Genomic DNA, 18,143 nt, shown 5'->3' with positions numbered 1-18,143 from the left:
CTCCAGTAAGGTTAATAATTATTTGACAACAAACACAAGTACAGTAAAAATGGACATGTACAAAACTGTGTTCAATGGCCTTTTGTGTTGAATTATTCAAGTAAATTTGGTACAGTGAGAATAAAAGTTATGCCTATGGAGGCCTGTATATGTCACCGGTGCAGTCTGGATGGATGGATAGACTGGGATGTTTACACTGTCACAGTTGGTTTATTTTCAGGTGGTATAGAGCTTCCTGTTGCCTACTGTAAGTCCACTGACACTAAGGGTCAAAGGTGTTTAAAGGGGCGTTTCACTGAAAAGAGCTCCAGAGTGCCCAGTGCTTACTAAGGCGCATAGCAGGACTGCAGGATGTTATGACATTATAGGCAGGAGCTGGGCCCCGTTTGGCGGCGTTCCTGTTTCCAGTGTGGTCGGACACTGACCAGCAGTGAGCACAAAGCACCCAGGAACACTGTGGGGAGGCTGGCAGACATTTCTGTGCAGCAACTGATGTTACAACAAAATCCACAAACTGTCCCATATCTGCTTTGCGGATGTCGACCCTGAGGTAAATGTGCAGAATATGGATTAAAAAGTGATTCATGAAACCTGCTTGAGGGTGAGCTAATCAGAAATGGGGGGGGGGGGGGGGGGTTGCAAGAGAAAGTTAAACTACAAACCAAGTCAAAAACTGACTATAACAAAACAAATAGATATATACCACAAAAACAGCTATTTCAAGAATTTGTAAGTGAAAATCGAGGTTGTTTTTTTTAGAAATGCTAAAAGTTAAACCCTCTCGATGCTTCTTTCATAAAGAGCTGCTGATCAGTGGCATTCAAAGTGTCATCTTGCAGTCTGGAAACTATTTTAGCATCTTACAGAGGGTTGTTTTCTTAAACGTGGTGTTTTGAGGAAACTACTGCATTCGATCTAAATAAGGGTTGTTTTCTTTCTGGAGGATGTGACAGAGCTGATTCTTCACAACTTTAAAGAGAGATGGCTGCTGTGGAGAACGAGGGACAAGGCCAGTCATTCATGAACTTACACCTGCCAGACCGCCTCAAAAAACCCTCTACGCTTCCAAGGCGCAGTTGTTAACATGCATATAGTGTGAAGCACGGGACTGCAGGGCAAGATTCGCTGGTAGAATGAAGCTAGCACATGCAATTCATGGTGACAACAGTCTGGAGGGGTCTGACAGGACCGAATACATGGATGAAACTATTTTCGGCCGTAGTGCTGAAGCATTCAAAGAAAATGTAGGCATAACACAGACTGGCGGTGCTGCAGCAGTTTTGATAGTGGTGCCCGCTTCCATGGAAGGTTTACTGTGCCTTTTGCCTGACTTATTGAGGCATGTCTGTCTAGAAACACAAGTCAGCTTTCTCACAGGACATCTGAGCTTCACAGGGAGGACGACGTGAGGCTGGTGAGCATTGCACTTTGCTGATATGTTCGTTTTGGTTCAAATGTTTTTACAACAGTTTAAAAGCCCCCCCCCCCCACCCATTGTTGCAAGAGAGAAGTTTGAAAGCAGCTGTTTGAGCGCTCTGGTTTATCAGTATGAATTTGGAGCGACATTTTCCTTGGCATTTTGTAATTTGACTCTCCAGCAGTAGAGGATTTCTCCCTGTGCTTAGGATGGAGTTGGGTACGTCCCACCCACACTGCTAGCGTTATCTAGGTAGTACTGTTGTTCAGACGCTTCTCTTTCTACTCTTATCCTACAGATTGGATCAACCCACTAATTACAGACATGTTACTGCTCGTGGTTTCTACAGTTGAAGGGTGTTGGGGAAGGAGGAGGAGACGGGGGTGTCTGCGACCAGGTGTCTCCTCCTCTGTGCTGCTCAGCTCATGATAAACCTCTCCTCTTTTATCAGGACCTGCCCTCCCTCGCCTGGCTATTGCAGATAGCTGCTTTGTTCGCTCTGTGCTCCACCATGTTGCAGCCAAGCCCGGTTCTGCCCAACACTCTGGCCTACATTTGAACCCCCCCCCCTCCCAAGTTAGGCCACCTTAAGCTATTTGGCAGAGTTGGAGCTTCACCACTGGACAGGTAAAGCCAGATGGGCGAGGGAGGACTCCCCAGGAATGGCATGTTAGCACTCCTCCTGCGGGCTGTGAATAGCTTCTTGTGGGATGCAGCTGTTTCCTCAAGGGAGGCCACAAAAGGCAAAGCCAGGAGGAGGGAAGTGTGCAGGCTGTCTGGTTCTACCTGTGATACTGCCAACCACCAGCCCCAGGCCTCAATGAAGGGCAGCTTACAAGACTGAATAGAAAGCTTTCATTCACTCTCTTTGGTACTCTTTCCTATGTGCTTCAGAGAGGGATAAACATTGTTTCAACTAAAGTCCCTTTGTGTCCATTTTGTGTGAAATACTGCCTGATGATACAGCACTTTAAAAAAGAAAAAAAAACATGAACAGCTGCTTTGAAACTTAACTTAACTCTATTTAAATGTTCTAAAGTTTCTTCAACTGAGTATACTTTTAAAAACTGTTAACCCAATATAACCCTGATCCTCCCACAATGCAGATTTACACAGTATATACTGCACACAGCTGTTTAATGAAGTACATATTTAACCCAGTGTAATGGCAACTGTATATTAACGTTGCAGTGGAGAAACTGATGTATTTTGTTTACTGAGGTGGAGGTTTGGGGATCGTTTTGTTAACACACAGCAATTACAATACATATGAACCCCCCGAGAACACGAGTACATGACTTCTGCGTACTGTATTTTGTAGACTGTATGACCGTCGGGCTAGTTTCCTCAAAACGTGAAAACCAACAAAAAAACAAAGAGTGCAAATTGTGTTGAGTGTAAAGGCTGCTATATATGTACTGTATGTTTCTCTTCACCGTGTTCATTCTTTCAAGCTAACAAGGCCATCCCTGAGCAGGGCGTAAAATTCAACCCCTGTTGAATTTCAGAGTAAAGTGATGAGTATATTGTGCAGTCAATGTGAGTACTCTGAAGTACTGTGGTATTACAGAAATAGCAACTGTCTTCAATCCTGAGGTGTGTGTGTGTACCCCTTCTCCTCACCCTTTCAAAAAAACAACAAAGAAAGTCCCATTTTTGATAAGACTTGTCAGGGTGTCTGTTTTTCTTCTTCTAAACCTTGTTTAGCTGACTGTGAACATACATTGGACAACTAGCCATGATCAGAAGCTAAAAAAATACAGACATATGGTACAGAATGTAAATATTGCCATCTGGGAAAGGCATTACCTTTTTTTAGGATCACACGAGTAATTGCACTACAATAAGCAGTTATGTACAGTATGGTACACCACAGCAAGCGCAGGAATAGCAAGGGGGGGGGGGGTTTGCTGACAACCGTGCAACACGAGTGTTATGACAAAAACACAGGCCTCGCAGGTCAGAGACAGAAAGTGCGACTGGGTTTCAGTTTAAGGCGAGTTGGCTGGGCTGAGGGTGGGGCTGGAGGCATCCGAGCGGCTGTAGTCGCTGAGGGAGCTGGGACGTGTGGAGCTGCTGCTGCCGTGGGGCCTCTTCAGCATGCCGGGCTGAAAATCTGAGTGGCGCCGGGCGTGCTTCATGAGGTGATCGCTGCGCATGAAGCGCTTGTCACAAAGCGGGCACCCAAACTTCTTCTCCCCCGTGTGGGTGCGATAGTGGCGGGCCAGCTCATCGGAGCGAGCAAACTTCTTACTGCAGTCAGGCCAGGTACATGGGAAAGGTCGTTCTCCTGTAACACACAGAGGGAAGGAGAGACATCAGTGTTAAGTCACACAAGAAGATAGCAACATAGCATTAAGAACAAGCCTTTATTTGAGCTAATTTAGTTTTGATCATTGCCTTATTGCTGACCATATTCCACATATCTTTGCATAATGTTATCCATGTTTTGTATGTTTTAGGCCATATAGTGTTGACCTTCTTTCACACAAAAATAATACACCACACTTTTGTTACATTCCAAGTAGCCAGTGATTTCCACTTATTTCAGTTTCATATGAAAATCTACTTGCAAAGATGTGAAACCTGAGGTGAGGTGGCTACTGTGAGGTAGGCTACTCAGTGAACATCATGTCTGCAGTTATTTTTGCCAAAGTTACATGATTGTTGTGTGGTATTGCAGTGCAGACATTTCAAATCTATCCAGGCTTTAACATGCAATAGTAACATTGTGACTTTCAGAGAAATAAAAATAGACCTATTCACTATAATGAGTTACTTATCTCAAACTAAATCTAAGTCTCTGCAAGTTGACTTTAACACTGTACTGAGATGAATGGGAGCCCGTGGTTGAAGAAAGTTTGGAATGATTTGTAGTAAATGGACCCCAACATGCAAAATTGGCCATTATGTGCTTTAGGTTGAAGGACTGTTTACAATGGCAATCACTTATATACAATAAGCATTTTCCAAGTACTGATAGTGTCAGTGAGTGCAACATGAAACAAATAAAACTCAGTGATGCACCCTGGTGCTCACCAATGATCCAAATGGCTCTCCACAGTCAGAGTAGAGACTCATTATAAGGTGTTTACAGGTTAACAAGCACAGACATTTTTTTCAGGACTGCTGAACAAGACTGTGTTGTTTCCTGTACATTGTAGGCTCTGAGTCATCAAGGAATAATGATCGCAAGGTTATTGCTAGGTCTGATAGGTCAGTAAAAGGAAGGATATCAAAACCACCCAAGAGATCTTCAAAATATAAACGCGAGACAAAAAAGGCTGTAGTGAGACGTGGGACTTGGGGTAAATCACTTAAAAATTGGCGCTGTGCTGGAGGAGCAGACACAGTTTTTTAAGCTACAGATTCTAATCACACTCACAATGGTTACCCAGCCCATTTTCCAACATGCAACTATCTGTGACTCGGCACATGGGAAATTACACCCTTCCCCCCTCCATCATGCAATAAAAGTGGGCTTTGAAACAAATCTACCCAAAGCCAGATGGTACTATATATGTATCTTGTGGTTTCCTTCCATTCTAATGTGGAAACAGTGTGCTTGGCACCTAAATGCAGCGTTGTGCATTCACTGGCCAATACGTAAAATACTGTATTCCATTTAGTTTTATTTCAGTGAGTTTCTGCCTGACAATAGCTACATGCAGCAGTCTGACCATGCAGTACTATAGGAAAAGGGCGGCACATCTTTTAATGTTATAGTTCTTTCCTGAGAATAAAAATATTCAATCATTATGCGCATGCCTACGCCGGGATTTGAGGTATGAAAAGGAATGGACGGTGAGATGCGTGAATGTTTATAGATGGCACGACGAATAAGTACATAAGAACAGGCTTGCCAAACGCTTTCTTTGTTCCGTGGTTTCCCTCAGGGCCACAATGGAAACAGTGCTGTTGAGCATCAAACAGTCATATGCTACCTGATGCCAGTGAGTCTCAAAAACAAGAACTCGGTGCACTACTAGTCTTGGTCCCTCCCCCCAACTATACTGCATGGTTACAAAACATGCAGACAGACAGAGCAAGTCTAGACAGCCTGGTCTGTTTTCATGCCTCTGACGCCTCACCTCAGCTCCAGACTGAACTCAGTCAGCCCTTCCCACTACAGTTCCTGCAGGCTCAGTGTATGTAAACTCTGTAACTGACATATAGACATTTGCATATGCACACACTGCACACAGCCTTGTCTCCTTTTTCCCAAAACATCTATAATGTTCTCACTCTGCTGCAAGAGTTAACACACAAAAAAACAATCTGCTCTGGATGAGTTATAATTCATAAAATCTAGGAGGCTGTGGTTGTTTCTCTCATTGACAAGACTCATGATAGTCTAATTTCATACCTTATTAGCAAGAGAAGCAGCTGCCACCTAGCACTGCAAAATGAGTTATTGGCTAAAAAGTAGAGCTAAGCTCTGTGGGCTGCTTAAGGCTCAATAACCAGTGTAACGGATCCAGCTGCATTAATATTTAACCAGACACCAGAGAGCTAGGCTGAGATATCCAGTCTAACTGCCCCGATACAGTAATGCAGCCATCGTGGAAGCATCAGGTAGCTAACAGCAACTCACCAAGATGCATCAAATTATGCAGAGCTCCATGACTTCTTAGAAAATTCTAAACTGCCTTTGGCATTTGGGTCAACGACATGAATATGCATCAAAAGCCCTGCTGCTTTAATGTCAGCATTGAAAGGTTCACTTACATGAAGGGAAAAACATGCAAAGCCCCAATTAATTGTTCTTCTTTCGTAACATGAGAATTGAGATTTCCATGAGGGCAGTAAAAACAAATTTTCTGGTAACAATGAGGAGGTTTAGGGAACAAACGCTTTGATCCTGAGTGAAAATGATGATAGGGGTTATTACCCTCTGTAGAAATAGGGTGTCACTCTCCAAGATATCTCAATAGACTGCAGATATTATTCAGCATCTCGGCTGAAAGAAGAAAGCTGCAAGCTACTCCCCTTATTCTGCTCTAACTCCCATCTAGTTCCAGTGTCGTCACAGCAGGGCACCGCGGCGATCGTGACGTGAGGCCCCACCGGTTGGTTATCCCATCTCTGGTAGCGTCCACATCCAGGGTGTGGTTTGTGTTTCTTAGAATGTGTCAGATGCAGAGGGCGAAGCAGGGGGATTGAGGGAAGCTTTTCCCTAACGAACACAGTGACCCGGTTACCCGTAAAGTGAATTACATCATGCACGTAAACTGTATCTCTACTAAGCACTAGTGTGCGATGTGATTATGTCACAGGTACCTCTTGTTATATAACTGTTCTCTCTGGGTCAGTAATAAACAGCATTCATCTCTGCTCCTCTCCCACCATCCTTCTCTCATTCATACCTAAGAATCTTTGGCTCCTCGGTTTCTGCAGAAGTGGTTATGAGAAATACAATCCGAGTTCATCTCCTTGGTGGGAGGGATGCTGTCTACAAAGGGGAGATCAAAACTCTTTTTGATGTGAGCAGTGGCATAGGAACTTAACTCAGTCACCTGCTCCAACAACAGCTACCAGCATTTTAAACAAGAGTAAATAACATTCCTGGTGTGTCCTCAGGCATGGGCTAAACTCACACAGTGTGCAGCTGAAACCTTCATGTGAGCCTGCCATAAGAGAGCTAGAGTAAATATATCTGCAGGTTTAGGAGGGGAGAAAAAACAGTTCCTGTGGATACATCAGAGATCACCTTGAAGTTGACTTTGCTCTGCCTACACGGTGAGAACCAGAACAGGAAATATCTTTTACAGAGCTCAGAATGAAGGGGCACAATAAACCTGCATGGACTTTTAAAAGCAAACAGTTCGAGCAGGGAAAGTAAAAGACTGTTAATCACAGCTCATTACTTCAGCGCTGGCCTGGTGGCACAGTCAGCTTGGCAACATGAAATGAGAGGGACACCACTAACTCCAGTGGTAGGGCTCAGTACAATCCTGTAATTTGGTTGCATGTTTACAACAGACTATGACCTGTAACCAACCAGGAGCCAGCAGACAACCATCCAATCCATGGGATTTGGGGTAATACTAAAATGACTGCTGAGTCCCTCATCAGCATTAACCACTGGAGCAGACAGGGTTAACCCAACTGTGCCCAGCCTTTCCCTCTACACTCACCATCACGTGCCAAGATGATCTGAACACATGTGTGCGCAGAAAATGAATATACATTAAGGCGTTTGCAGCTCCTCTTTTCGTTGTTCACACAGCAGTGCATGCAAGCTTCGCTTGTGGAAAAATAACAACAAAGGCTTACAAAGTTCTGCGGTCTGTAAAAAGAAAAAAAGACACTGCTTGATTTGAAACATATCTGAGATCAGAACTGTTTACGTGGCTGCTCGTCTATGAAAAATGTACTCAGTGGGAGAGGAGTCAAATTACAAAGAAAATCACTCAGTCAAAACATGTTTTCTCAGATCCATTCAGAGTTTGTTAGAAACAAGAATAAGTTGTATATGCAGGAATAATAAAGGAGCCTTGGGTGGGTCAGTTGCTCGTGATGATGACCGGCTCAAGCTTGTCATGAGAAAGCTCTGAAAACAGGGAGGATTTGATCTATTATCATCTTTTGTCTATACTGAGAGGGACCTTGCTTGCCGTTGAATAGCATGCCTCACCTTGTGGGCCTATAGCTGTCAAGTTGTGAACAATAGCAGCAGCTTCGCTCACAGCAGGAGAGGCACTCCTGTAATGCATTTCAATCAGACCGGTTGTGCGTACTAACCGTAACTCACTCCCCTTGGTCTGCACTGCACAGGGCTATTGACATTCACCCGGATACATGCAGCGGGATCAAGTGTGACCGTCTGATTCCTGCACACACTTAGCCATACATTACTTCATCCCCTTAACTCTTTAAGGGAAAGGTAGGGGTAGCTCGCCTGCATTGACCAGCTCATCACATTTGCCTCAATTAGTTAGAGTGGGCACTCTCTTTCAGCTTTGAGTGCATGCTAAAACAACCTGCCTTGATGTGTCTCTGTATTTTTTAAACCCTGGTTAACTAAGGACATGCAAATAGCTGCAGCTATTAATGGGTGTTTACAGTTGGTCCGCAAAAGCAGGTTGGAGCGGGGATGCCCCATCATCCATGACTCTCACTCCTGCAGTACAATGCCAGCTCATTCAAATGATGGAGTCCTGACACTATAGCTCTAATATGATAGACATCCTTACTAACCAGAACCAAACAAAGAACCATAGCCCTGCCAGATCATGAGAGGCCTCACCACATTGTGATAAGAGGAGGTACAGGCTGGAGATAGTGCCAGCTGTCCAATGTTATACCTCATTTTCCGGGAGAGAAATGTTTTCATGTCTCACAGAGAAAATGATTATGCCCTCCTTCCCCCAAGACTCCACAAAATACTCCTCATCTTGTGCCGAGGGCCACACCCCTGTGTGTCGTGGTCTGCCACAGTCTGATTTATCACGCAGACACACCTTACATACCGTAGGGAACATAAACAGCCCAGCCAGAGACAAAACACTCCCTCTGACATTAGCTCCACGGCTATTCTTCTCTTATTCAAGCTGAGCTGAACACAACACAGTGGACACAGTCAGAGTCTAACTCTTAGATGGGACGCTGTGAGTGCTGGGCTGACAGGGGTGTTCACTGCTGCAGAGGTCAAACATGCAGCCCTTCAAACGATAATCAGATTAGCTGCAGATGCAGCTGAATAAATGACCTACATCAATGGAGGGCATTGACAGTGAATATCCCGGTATCTAACCCCACCCCCACCCTGACTACTGCACTGTATATTCTCCGTCTTTGTACTGCAGATCCCTCCCTTGCATGCAAGATGTGGTTGGCGGTTTTTGAACAGGAGATGTGAAAAAATGCACAGTGTTCCACAGGTCTGTATCCCTCTCTTCCTGCCGCTGGTAATCAACACCACGCCACAAGCCATGGCCGGGGCTCGGCCTTGCAACACAACACGCTTCAGCACCTATTTTGCTATGCAGGCTGAAGAAGTGTGGGAGGGGCTGGTGGGGGGAAATAGACAGAGCAGCTTTTATAAAACTACTCCTGAGCTGAGCTGAGAAGAATACATGAGCCCTGTGGGCCACTGAAAGCAACACAGCCAGGGAACTGCCTCACAGGGGCCTTTCAGTGTCAGGAGTATCCACCATGCATGCTTGGCTGCTTAATCACAGTTAAATCACATTTACATTCCAACATTAGTGAGGAACTATCCCACTGTGAGCTTTACATGGCCATATAGGATAGCATATGGACAGCATGTGCACCAGCACACGCCTCAGAGATGTCTTTCATGGAGCAGGAACACTGCACCAAAGGATTAGAACAGGCAAGATGGTGGCTCCACTTTGGTTTTATTTACAACCCAAGGATCAAGTAGATTTAACTAATACCTTGTTTCCATTGGACACATACTGTACTGCTACATGTTGCCTGCAGACGTTGGAAAACGTCTTATCTTACAGCAGAAGAAAATACATCAGTAAATTGATTTATAACAACATAAAGATTGAGAGCTCTGTGAGGATGTACTTATGGTCAGTGTTGCTTTGAGCTAATTGCTAATCTCAGCATGCTAACATGCTCACAATGACAATGTTAACATGGCGGCGTTTACCCACCTTGCCATCATAGTTTAGCGTGTTAGCATGTTTTAAGGGCCAAGTAAACACATACAAGGAATTTGACACTGGCTTATTTTATTTTATTATTTATTTTAACATTTGCTTATTACCACTGAACACAAAGTGCAGTTGATGTTGATGGATTTGTCATAAACCAAAGTACTGGACAAATTACATTTTTGAACTGATGATGGCGCTTGATGAAAAGTCAGAGGATCCCCAAAGTTATTACAATTCATTCAGAAGGAAACATGTACCCGATTTCCGTACCAATTTTTATGGCAATCCATCAATTAGTTGCTGAGACATTTCACTCAAAACAGCAAATATCAACCTCATAGTGGCGCAATATGAAAAGTCAGGGGATCACCAAAGTCTTTAGGATTCATCATCTGGGAACCATGCATGTACAAAATATTAACCGACCAAACATCCCTATCCCATCCCAGTTTTTGTGACGATGCATCTATTAGGTGATTCACCTGGATAAGTAAAAACTGATCTGCTAGTGGCACTAGAAGAAAAGTGAGTGGCTCACCAAAGTCAGTGAGATTCATCTTCTGTGAATCATTAACGTCTGTAAAAAAAAAAAATCATGGCAATCCATCAAATATTTGTTAAGATATTTCTCTCTGCGCCACAGTGTGGACTGCCTGACCGACACCCTGTTAGCAGGGCTAAAACATTGTGTCACCAGAATGGGGACAAATGGAAATTGTGAGCATCTCCTAACAGAGGAGTCATCGTTTTATTACACATCAGGAAAAATATGGCTCAACTGGGTGGGATGGTGGAAATCCTGCCGTGTGGCAGGTAGACAAACTGACCTCTTGTGCCCCAGCAGAATTTACACCCATTGCTGTGCCAAGGTCATGCTCAAGCAAGAGCAGGAAAACCCCATCTCTACCCTGCTACCTCATCACTGCCACCAGCCACACAGGAACACTGTGCACTGTGTGTAGCAGTGCAGCCAAATATAAAACCACTGGCAGAGATGCAGTATATGTATATAATCAGAGACTCCTGCTTCTTTTTTCCATGTGGAATTTGGGATAATTTAATGTTAAAAAAAGTGTCATTAACCACAGTTATTCGGCTGAAAATAGAAGGCATGAATGCATGAATAGCTGGGTCTACATGGCAGTGGAACTGTGCTGCCAGGTGGTACCACTTATTTTTTAGGACAGACAGAAGAGGGGTTTACAGCCATCTCACAGTATTAGAGGTACCCCCAGCAGAACACAAAAGATGTCCAGACAAAACATCAAACCAACTGTAAAATATGTCATTAGGCTCTTTGTCTTTGTGAAATATTGACCCTGTTCGTCCCGGTGATTCAAATAGTTTTCAAATAGGTCCCGGACACTGGCAAGATGGCCTTTTGTGAGGCCCAACTGTGGGGGGCACAGAAGGCCCAGGCTGTTCTTTCTGAAGAAGACACGACTTGTAATGAGCTTGTCAGGGGCCATCTCTCCTTTAGAGATCGCAGTCTGCATGACACGACCAATGCAGAGTAATGAGGCTTCACAGAGAACACCATGTACTTCATGACCACAAGACTCCTCTTGGGAAAGTGGGTCTTCATCGTTAGAGTGGGTTATGCTTCTTAAGACAAACAAAGAATAAATGAAAAGAAACCAGCTGGTGCTGGGAAAGGTCCTTAGAAAGAATCAAAAGCAGTTTAATTTATATGACCTGGACCATTTAAAACTGAGTTGACCTGCGTTACATGACTGGATTTGCCATACTGTAAGATAAGTATATGTGTCAAAGAGAGAAGCCCCACCTCCCACACCAGGAGCTCAGACAAAAGCTGTCTGGTAACCTTAGACCCCTAAACTGTGAAGGATTCTTCGCCATCAAACTAAATGCAGTATAATGAGCAATTTAAATTCAGCGTGGTCCCTCATGTCTGCTACATCCTGGTGTCCCTCTTACACTATGTCGGAGAAGACAGCTGTGAGAAGAAACCTTAAATGAAACCACTTAGTCTCCACTAAAGGGACCCTAAACCAGGAATGTTTTAATACATTTAAAGAGAAAGTTCCCAGTTACACTGGATTATCCACAGGCCTTGTTCGGGTTTTTTTCTAATGAAAATTGTTCATAACAGCCGGGTCTGTGAGTTATCCTGCATACATTATTCACCTCCATTATGCTGGAGTAGCAAGACAAATTTCATCAGAGGATCCTAGACAAATGAAGCTGAAACTGTCTTCATGACTAAGATTATTTGTAATTAAGGAGAGCTGACCCTTAAAATGTTTCAGTAGTTCACAAAAGATCATATACAATATAGTGATTCTGAATCTAACAAAAAAATCCTCCTTAACAGCAAATGTCCCCATCAGCATCATAACATCAACCTAAAAGTAATTATTCTATGGCTTCAAAATAAAAATGATGATGCCTCTCATGAGACATTACTAGTGGGTGAAGTTCATTTTGAGCTAGTAACGGGATTGATTTTCTTATGTGTATAGACATTGCATAAGAAATAAAATGTAGCTCAGGTTCCACCTCCTTTTACACTCTGACAAATCACACACACAGATTGCAAAAGCTGGGATAATGAGGCTTTGGGCGTTATAGAAGTCAAGTGAGGACGCCTAGTCCCTAGCTCTTTGTTTAGAGTCTATAACAGTGATTCCCCCCCTCAATTAGATAGCGGTGTTTGGCTGGGAATGACTGGGCTGGAATCCATTCTCTCATGACTCTGCTAGTAGGGGCTGAAGGGAAGCACATTGCGTGAGTCTGACTCTATGAAAGCACTGCAAGGTTGGCTGAGGCAGCCTGGCTGAACTCAGATGACCCACATTCTGGGACTATCCAATCAAATAAGCAGAAAGAGCCATTATTATCAGAATTTATGGGACACAAACCAATCATGAAGCCAGACGCCAGAGCATATCCAAACAGAGAGGCAGGCGAAAGGAAACGCTAAATAGGCAAAGAGACAAGGGCAGGGCTTATACGGAGCAATAAAACTGCACTAAAAACACATGGTTGGGGCTGAAGGGAAGCACAGTGAGCGCTGGAGGCTGGCTCTCTGCTGCAAGTTTGGCTAAGACAAGACAGTGGAACTGTGATGACTCACGTTCGGTTACTATCCAATCAAATAAGCAGAAACTGTCCTCATTATCAGAAATCATAGTACACAAACCAATCACAAAGCCATACGCAGGAGTGTACTACAAAAGAAAGGAAAAGCTTAATAGGCAAAGAGACAAGGGCAGGGCTGATAGACAGTAATAAAACAGCACTAAAATGCACAGTGTATGAGAAACAGGCATTTTATTCCCTTTTGGAAGCCATTCAAGTAATGATGCTGGAATAGTATGGAACCCTATTTTATGTACATACATAAGTCAAATCAGTCTCATTCCTCTTCTTGACAGACACTGAGTATACACCACTGCACCAAGCTGCAGCTGATAAATAAAAGGCAGTGTTTATGTAATGCTCAATAAAAATGAATAAAAATTGAATAAAATACAACAATATCAATACAGGATTATCCACCATCTACAAGGTGTACTTACAGTTTTATAGTTATGCTTTGTTTTTCTTTAAATCACTATGGCATTGATACAAAATGATTCTAAATGATAATAAATTAGTGATATAAGGACACAAACCAGTCACAAACCCAGACAGGGGAGTGTGTCCTAATACAAAGGCAGGCGAAGAGAATAGAACAAGACAAGAATTTCCCCCTGTAAGGATGGGTCATAGATTATTTAATTTATGAGGGCGGGGAAAGGGGCTCAATTTCAAGAGGTATTCTACATATTTTGAATTGTGGGTTTTTCTTGCACATATTTCTGTGGAATTCAATTTCAACATGACTCAAATATGGGTCAAGTTCACACCAGGCGTTTATTGTGTGTGTGTGTGTGTGTGTGTGTGTGTGTGTGAGTGATGTAAAGAATGGAGGATAGCGGTGGGAAGAGGGAGTGTGAGCTGCAATCTACAGAGCAGAGGGAAGGAGAGGCTCCTCAGTCGAGGCTCAGCTAGCAGAGTCTGTTGCTGGCCAGATCAGCTGGCAGTCTGTCTAGCGGGGGTGTGGCACATCACAACAAAGAGCTTTGGGCAGAAAGGCGACTGCACAGCTCTTATCAACCCCCTCAATTTGAGTCGATCCAATGTGAGTGCATAGGCTTACTTGGCTTGATGACGTGCGCATTAGGCCTACATGTTGTTTTTCTTTCTCATGTCACCAAAGTTGACTTTAATTAATGCGCGCAGAAGAAAACTGGAAACCTGATCTGTGTAATGTTGTTCTGCATTCACACTGCAGTTTCGGTTTGTAGGCTACATACTGTCCAATGCGGGGGGTGGGGGTAACAAGAGGAAAGCAGTGACAAAGCTCGGAGACTTGAGTGGGAGTGGCACTATTTATGACTCCCTCCCTTCCCCGAAATTAAAGGGAAATCTCGCAAGTTTATACAACTTAAGGAACAATGCAATTATTAAACTATGCACAAAGTCTGGCTTTTTCTGTAGCCTACTGTGTGTGCCGATTATTCCCATTTAGGGTGGATCCGTGAATGTTTTTGACTCGAGGAAACACATCAGTCAGTGACCCTCCTCTGTACAAATTATCGGTTTGAATGTAAGCGAAACCACACTTATCAGTATGCTATTCTCAGTTTTAATCATCCGTTCTCATAGACAAGGGAACTCATGTTCACAGCAACACACATTTGCATCCAATGAAACTGACCTGTATGTGTCCTTAGATGGGCTTTGAGGTGGGATGATTTGCCATAAACTTTTTCACAACCTGAATAGTGGCATTTGTGCTTTTTCTGAGGCGATTCTGGCTCAGTTCGACCTCGCGATCTTTTGCCTCTTTGTTTGAGCGTAGGATCGGAGATGGTGGTAGGTGTGGCAGAGTTTCCATCATCTATGTGGTTCGGCATGCTCTCATCCTTTATTTTTGCCTGCTCGGCAACATTGTTGGGAGTCTGCTGGTTAAAATCCGCCAAAATCCGCGCCACCACAAAAATAGAGGAGTTATCTTTCACCAAAGGTTCTTTCATTTCCTCTCCGTTCTTGGAGGAGGACGGGGTTTCTGGTTTAATCTCCCTATTCCCTTGAGCGTGAACAATTGCACGACTGGACATTGAAACAAGGCACTCTGCAGCAAAGTGATCCATTTTGTCTTTGAAACAGCCCCCTCTGCTTCTTAATGACATTCAAAAAATAAAAATGATGGCGTGAGAAAAACTTGTTCCGTGGTTCCCTTTGTGTGGTCGTGAGGAGGAGGTCGTTCTCATCAGAGAGAACTGACTTTATGATCTTACCCGGCTTTCCAATATCATCACCATCCTGTGAGAGAAACGCCTCGGACAAAAATGCAGACAAGCCCCTCAGTGAGAAAAAAAAGGAAACCCAAAGTCTTTGTTTAGTGCAACGACACTGGTGACAGGACCTCTACAAACTTGGATGTGTTAACTCCCATCGCGGCTTCAACCACTCTCCAGCATAGTGAGTGTGTCTCCTGAGCGTCTGTTCCTGCTGGTTCTATCCATGCTGGGGGCGTGTCGACCGGCAGCGCTCAGCAGCACCGTCAGAGTAGCCGTTCATTCATTGGGTGCTGCTTGTCCCCAAATACACCGAACAACACGAGTTACTTGGAAGTTTCACCACAGGTTGCCTCCATGCATTCAGATGATGTATCTCACAGGCGACACAGGTATGCACTGCAGAGACCTTTAGGAAGAATACATGCAATATTTTGGGGTTGGGGGAGGGTCATTCTGCAGCATCCTGTCAAGCCTGAATACACTGAGCTCTTTTGTAATATTTGTTGAAAACATGTTCTATTGGTTAGGGTTGCAACTAACGATTAATTTCTTATTATTCTGCTTATTAGTTGATTAATCATAACAAACTAGTTTTTTTTTTGTCTGCAACCAGTCCAAAACGTTAAGTTATTCACTTTACAGTGATTTAAAAAAAGGTAACAAATCTTCTCAATATAAATACTTAATATAAAAAATATATAAAACATTTCAATCAATCAAAACGGCTGCAGAATATTTTTTTTAGATCCACGACTTGATTAATTGACCAATTGGTTCAGTCATTCTATTGGTTAAAGAAAAAAAAGTAAGTTTGGCCTTCTAAAGTTATTAGTTGATGGGAAGTCAGTGTTAAAGTATTAAATTGAGCAATTTCCCCTTTATACACTGAATGTGCAAATTCTTGTTCACAAACTAATCTGAAAATATTCTTTCTAACTTCAATAAAAGCCATATTGACTTCCCATTACATATAATCCAATCACTAATAAGGAAATGATAAAGAAAAGCACACGTCACAAAATAACTTTTCTGAGGTAAGTGAGGTGTCTATTCTGCAAAATGGGCTGCAGTTTATCATCAGAAAGATTTCCCTGATACTTTGAATATTATTGTGTCACCTTCTTGGAGCGCTCAGCACACTCGGGCCTCAGGCCAATGAGTCCATGCACCAGCAAAGAGCTTGAATGCCCCCAACTGCCAAATTATTAGTTTAGCCTGCTTTTAATTATATTCTAGTCCAAGAAGGGATAGCGGTGAAAACATGACAATTAATTAATTAATTAACAATTAATAGTTAATTAGAGCTTCTACTTTTTACTGTATTGCAGTCTTACCCGAGTGCACTGTTTTTTTTTCTAATGCACTTTTATTTTGAATGTACACATGCATATATGACGAGAAAAATAGAAAGTCTACATATTTGACAATTCAAAAAGGCATCCAGGAGTTGATATGCTTTGATTATGACCCATTTTCAAGGGAAATATTCTGCTCAATGTAACATCAACTTTTTTTTAGAAGATGGTGGCTTCCTTTCAGCAAACTAGTAATTTACCTCAAAACCTTCCTCTGAGCAACTCTGTAGTCTGTGCCAGTTGAAATCTATGTCTTCTTCAATTTATCCTCCAGCAAGAGACGAGTGACACCATTATGGGGAGGAAAGAGTCAAAACTGTGTTATATGGAGTTTTTTGTCATTATTAGACAATTATGTATTGTGGTGCTAGTTTTACAGCTGGTCAGTGTAAACATATAATCAGATACCTGGAATTAAACCCATAAAACTTGTCATTCATTTCCAAAGATTTCCAAACACATAAGCCATTTTGGGTGTGTAAAATAGCATGTCGCCAGCTACAACGTCCTGGCATAAAACAAACCAGCTGATGTTATTGATTAGTATAGCAAAGGACATGCTTGGATGTCCCTGTTAACCCCACTGTTTCCAGGAAGAAAACAAATGTATCCAGTTTTCTGGATACATTTGTGTCAGATTAGGAACAAAACAAAATGTTTCCTGAGATCAGTGTCTGCTACACTGCAGCTTTTCATCTATTTATCCAACTTGAAGCCCAATTAACAAAAATAAGCAAATTTATTTACAATAAGAACAATCTTCCACTCTGCCAATACAGGATCAGACCTGCTTTCCTGCTGCAGCTGATGCTCTCCTGTGAGAATGAATGCACACTTTCAGCATTGTGCACAAAAGCGAACACTAGAAAGTTCCCAGTGTTCTGTGTGAGCAAGGCAATGTGACATTCAGAAGGCCATCTGGCTGTATTATTTTACATATTCTTTCACCACAAAAACGTGGTGTTCTTATGTTTCATGTGGTGCTTCGGCCATCTTTTCTAACAAGAGCACAACAAGAGGGCATGGTTCCTCTTTCACAGGGTTATTTCCCAGAGCTGTGTAGAAATTGCAAGTGTTTATCAACTCCAACTGGGCGTCAAGAACAAGAAGGCCAAAAGAGACAGTGAGGAAATCAGCTGCAGCTTATACAACTGAATCTCTCCAAAGGTAATAAGCAGCTGTAGAAGTGATCATTTAAAAAAAAATCTCACTCTCTGTTGCTGCAGCAGCAAAGTGATGATTCAAGAGACCTTTTGTATGTTCCCAAATCCCAGCACCAACCTCCAGTTTCCAAACAGCACACTGTCTGGCACTGACATAACGTTCTCAGGCAGGAACAGCAGTGTGATTGGCCTCTTCACTTTTGTTTGTAATGGGAGAGATCCTCTTTAAGCACAGGACAGCCTGACCACTATAACAATCTGGC

At 43.0% G+C, this 18,143-nt stretch overlaps 1 protein-coding gene across 1 annotated transcript; it reads right to left on the bottom strand.

The window, feature by feature from the left end:
- Positions 1 to 636: 636 nt before the first annotated feature.
- Positions 637 to 15,727, bottom strand: klf13 (Kruppel-like factor 13). The gene is made up of 2 exons (XM_031283159.2): positions 14,777 to 15,727; positions 637 to 3,707 (listed from the first exon to the last, which is right to left on the bottom strand). Exons 1-2 carry the CDS (start codon positions 15,249 to 15,251, stop codon positions 3,409 to 3,411), a joined length of 774 nt encoding a protein of 257 aa, XP_031139019.1. The 5' UTR covers positions 15,252 to 15,727; the 3' UTR covers positions 637 to 3,408.
- Positions 15,728 to 18,143: the final 2,416 nt, after the last annotated feature.

The sequence above is a fragment of the Sander lucioperca genome, chromosome 7 (genome assembly GCF_008315115.2).
Source record: "Sander lucioperca isolate FBNREF2018 chromosome 7, SLUC_FBN_1.2, whole genome shotgun sequence".
NCBI lineage: Eukaryota > Metazoa > Chordata > Actinopteri > Perciformes > Percidae > Sander > Sander lucioperca.
This window is presented reverse-complemented; position numbering and strand designations above follow the sequence as displayed.

Coding starts and splice junctions, on each gene's coding strand:
- klf13 (XM_031283159.2), bottom strand. CDS start 15,251: ATGTCATTAAGAAGCAGAGGGGGCTGTTTCAAAGACAAAATGGATCAC. Junction 3,708..14,776: donor CCATCTAAGGACACATACAG/GTCAGTTTCATT, acceptor TGTGTGTTACAG/GAGAACGACCTTTCCCATGT.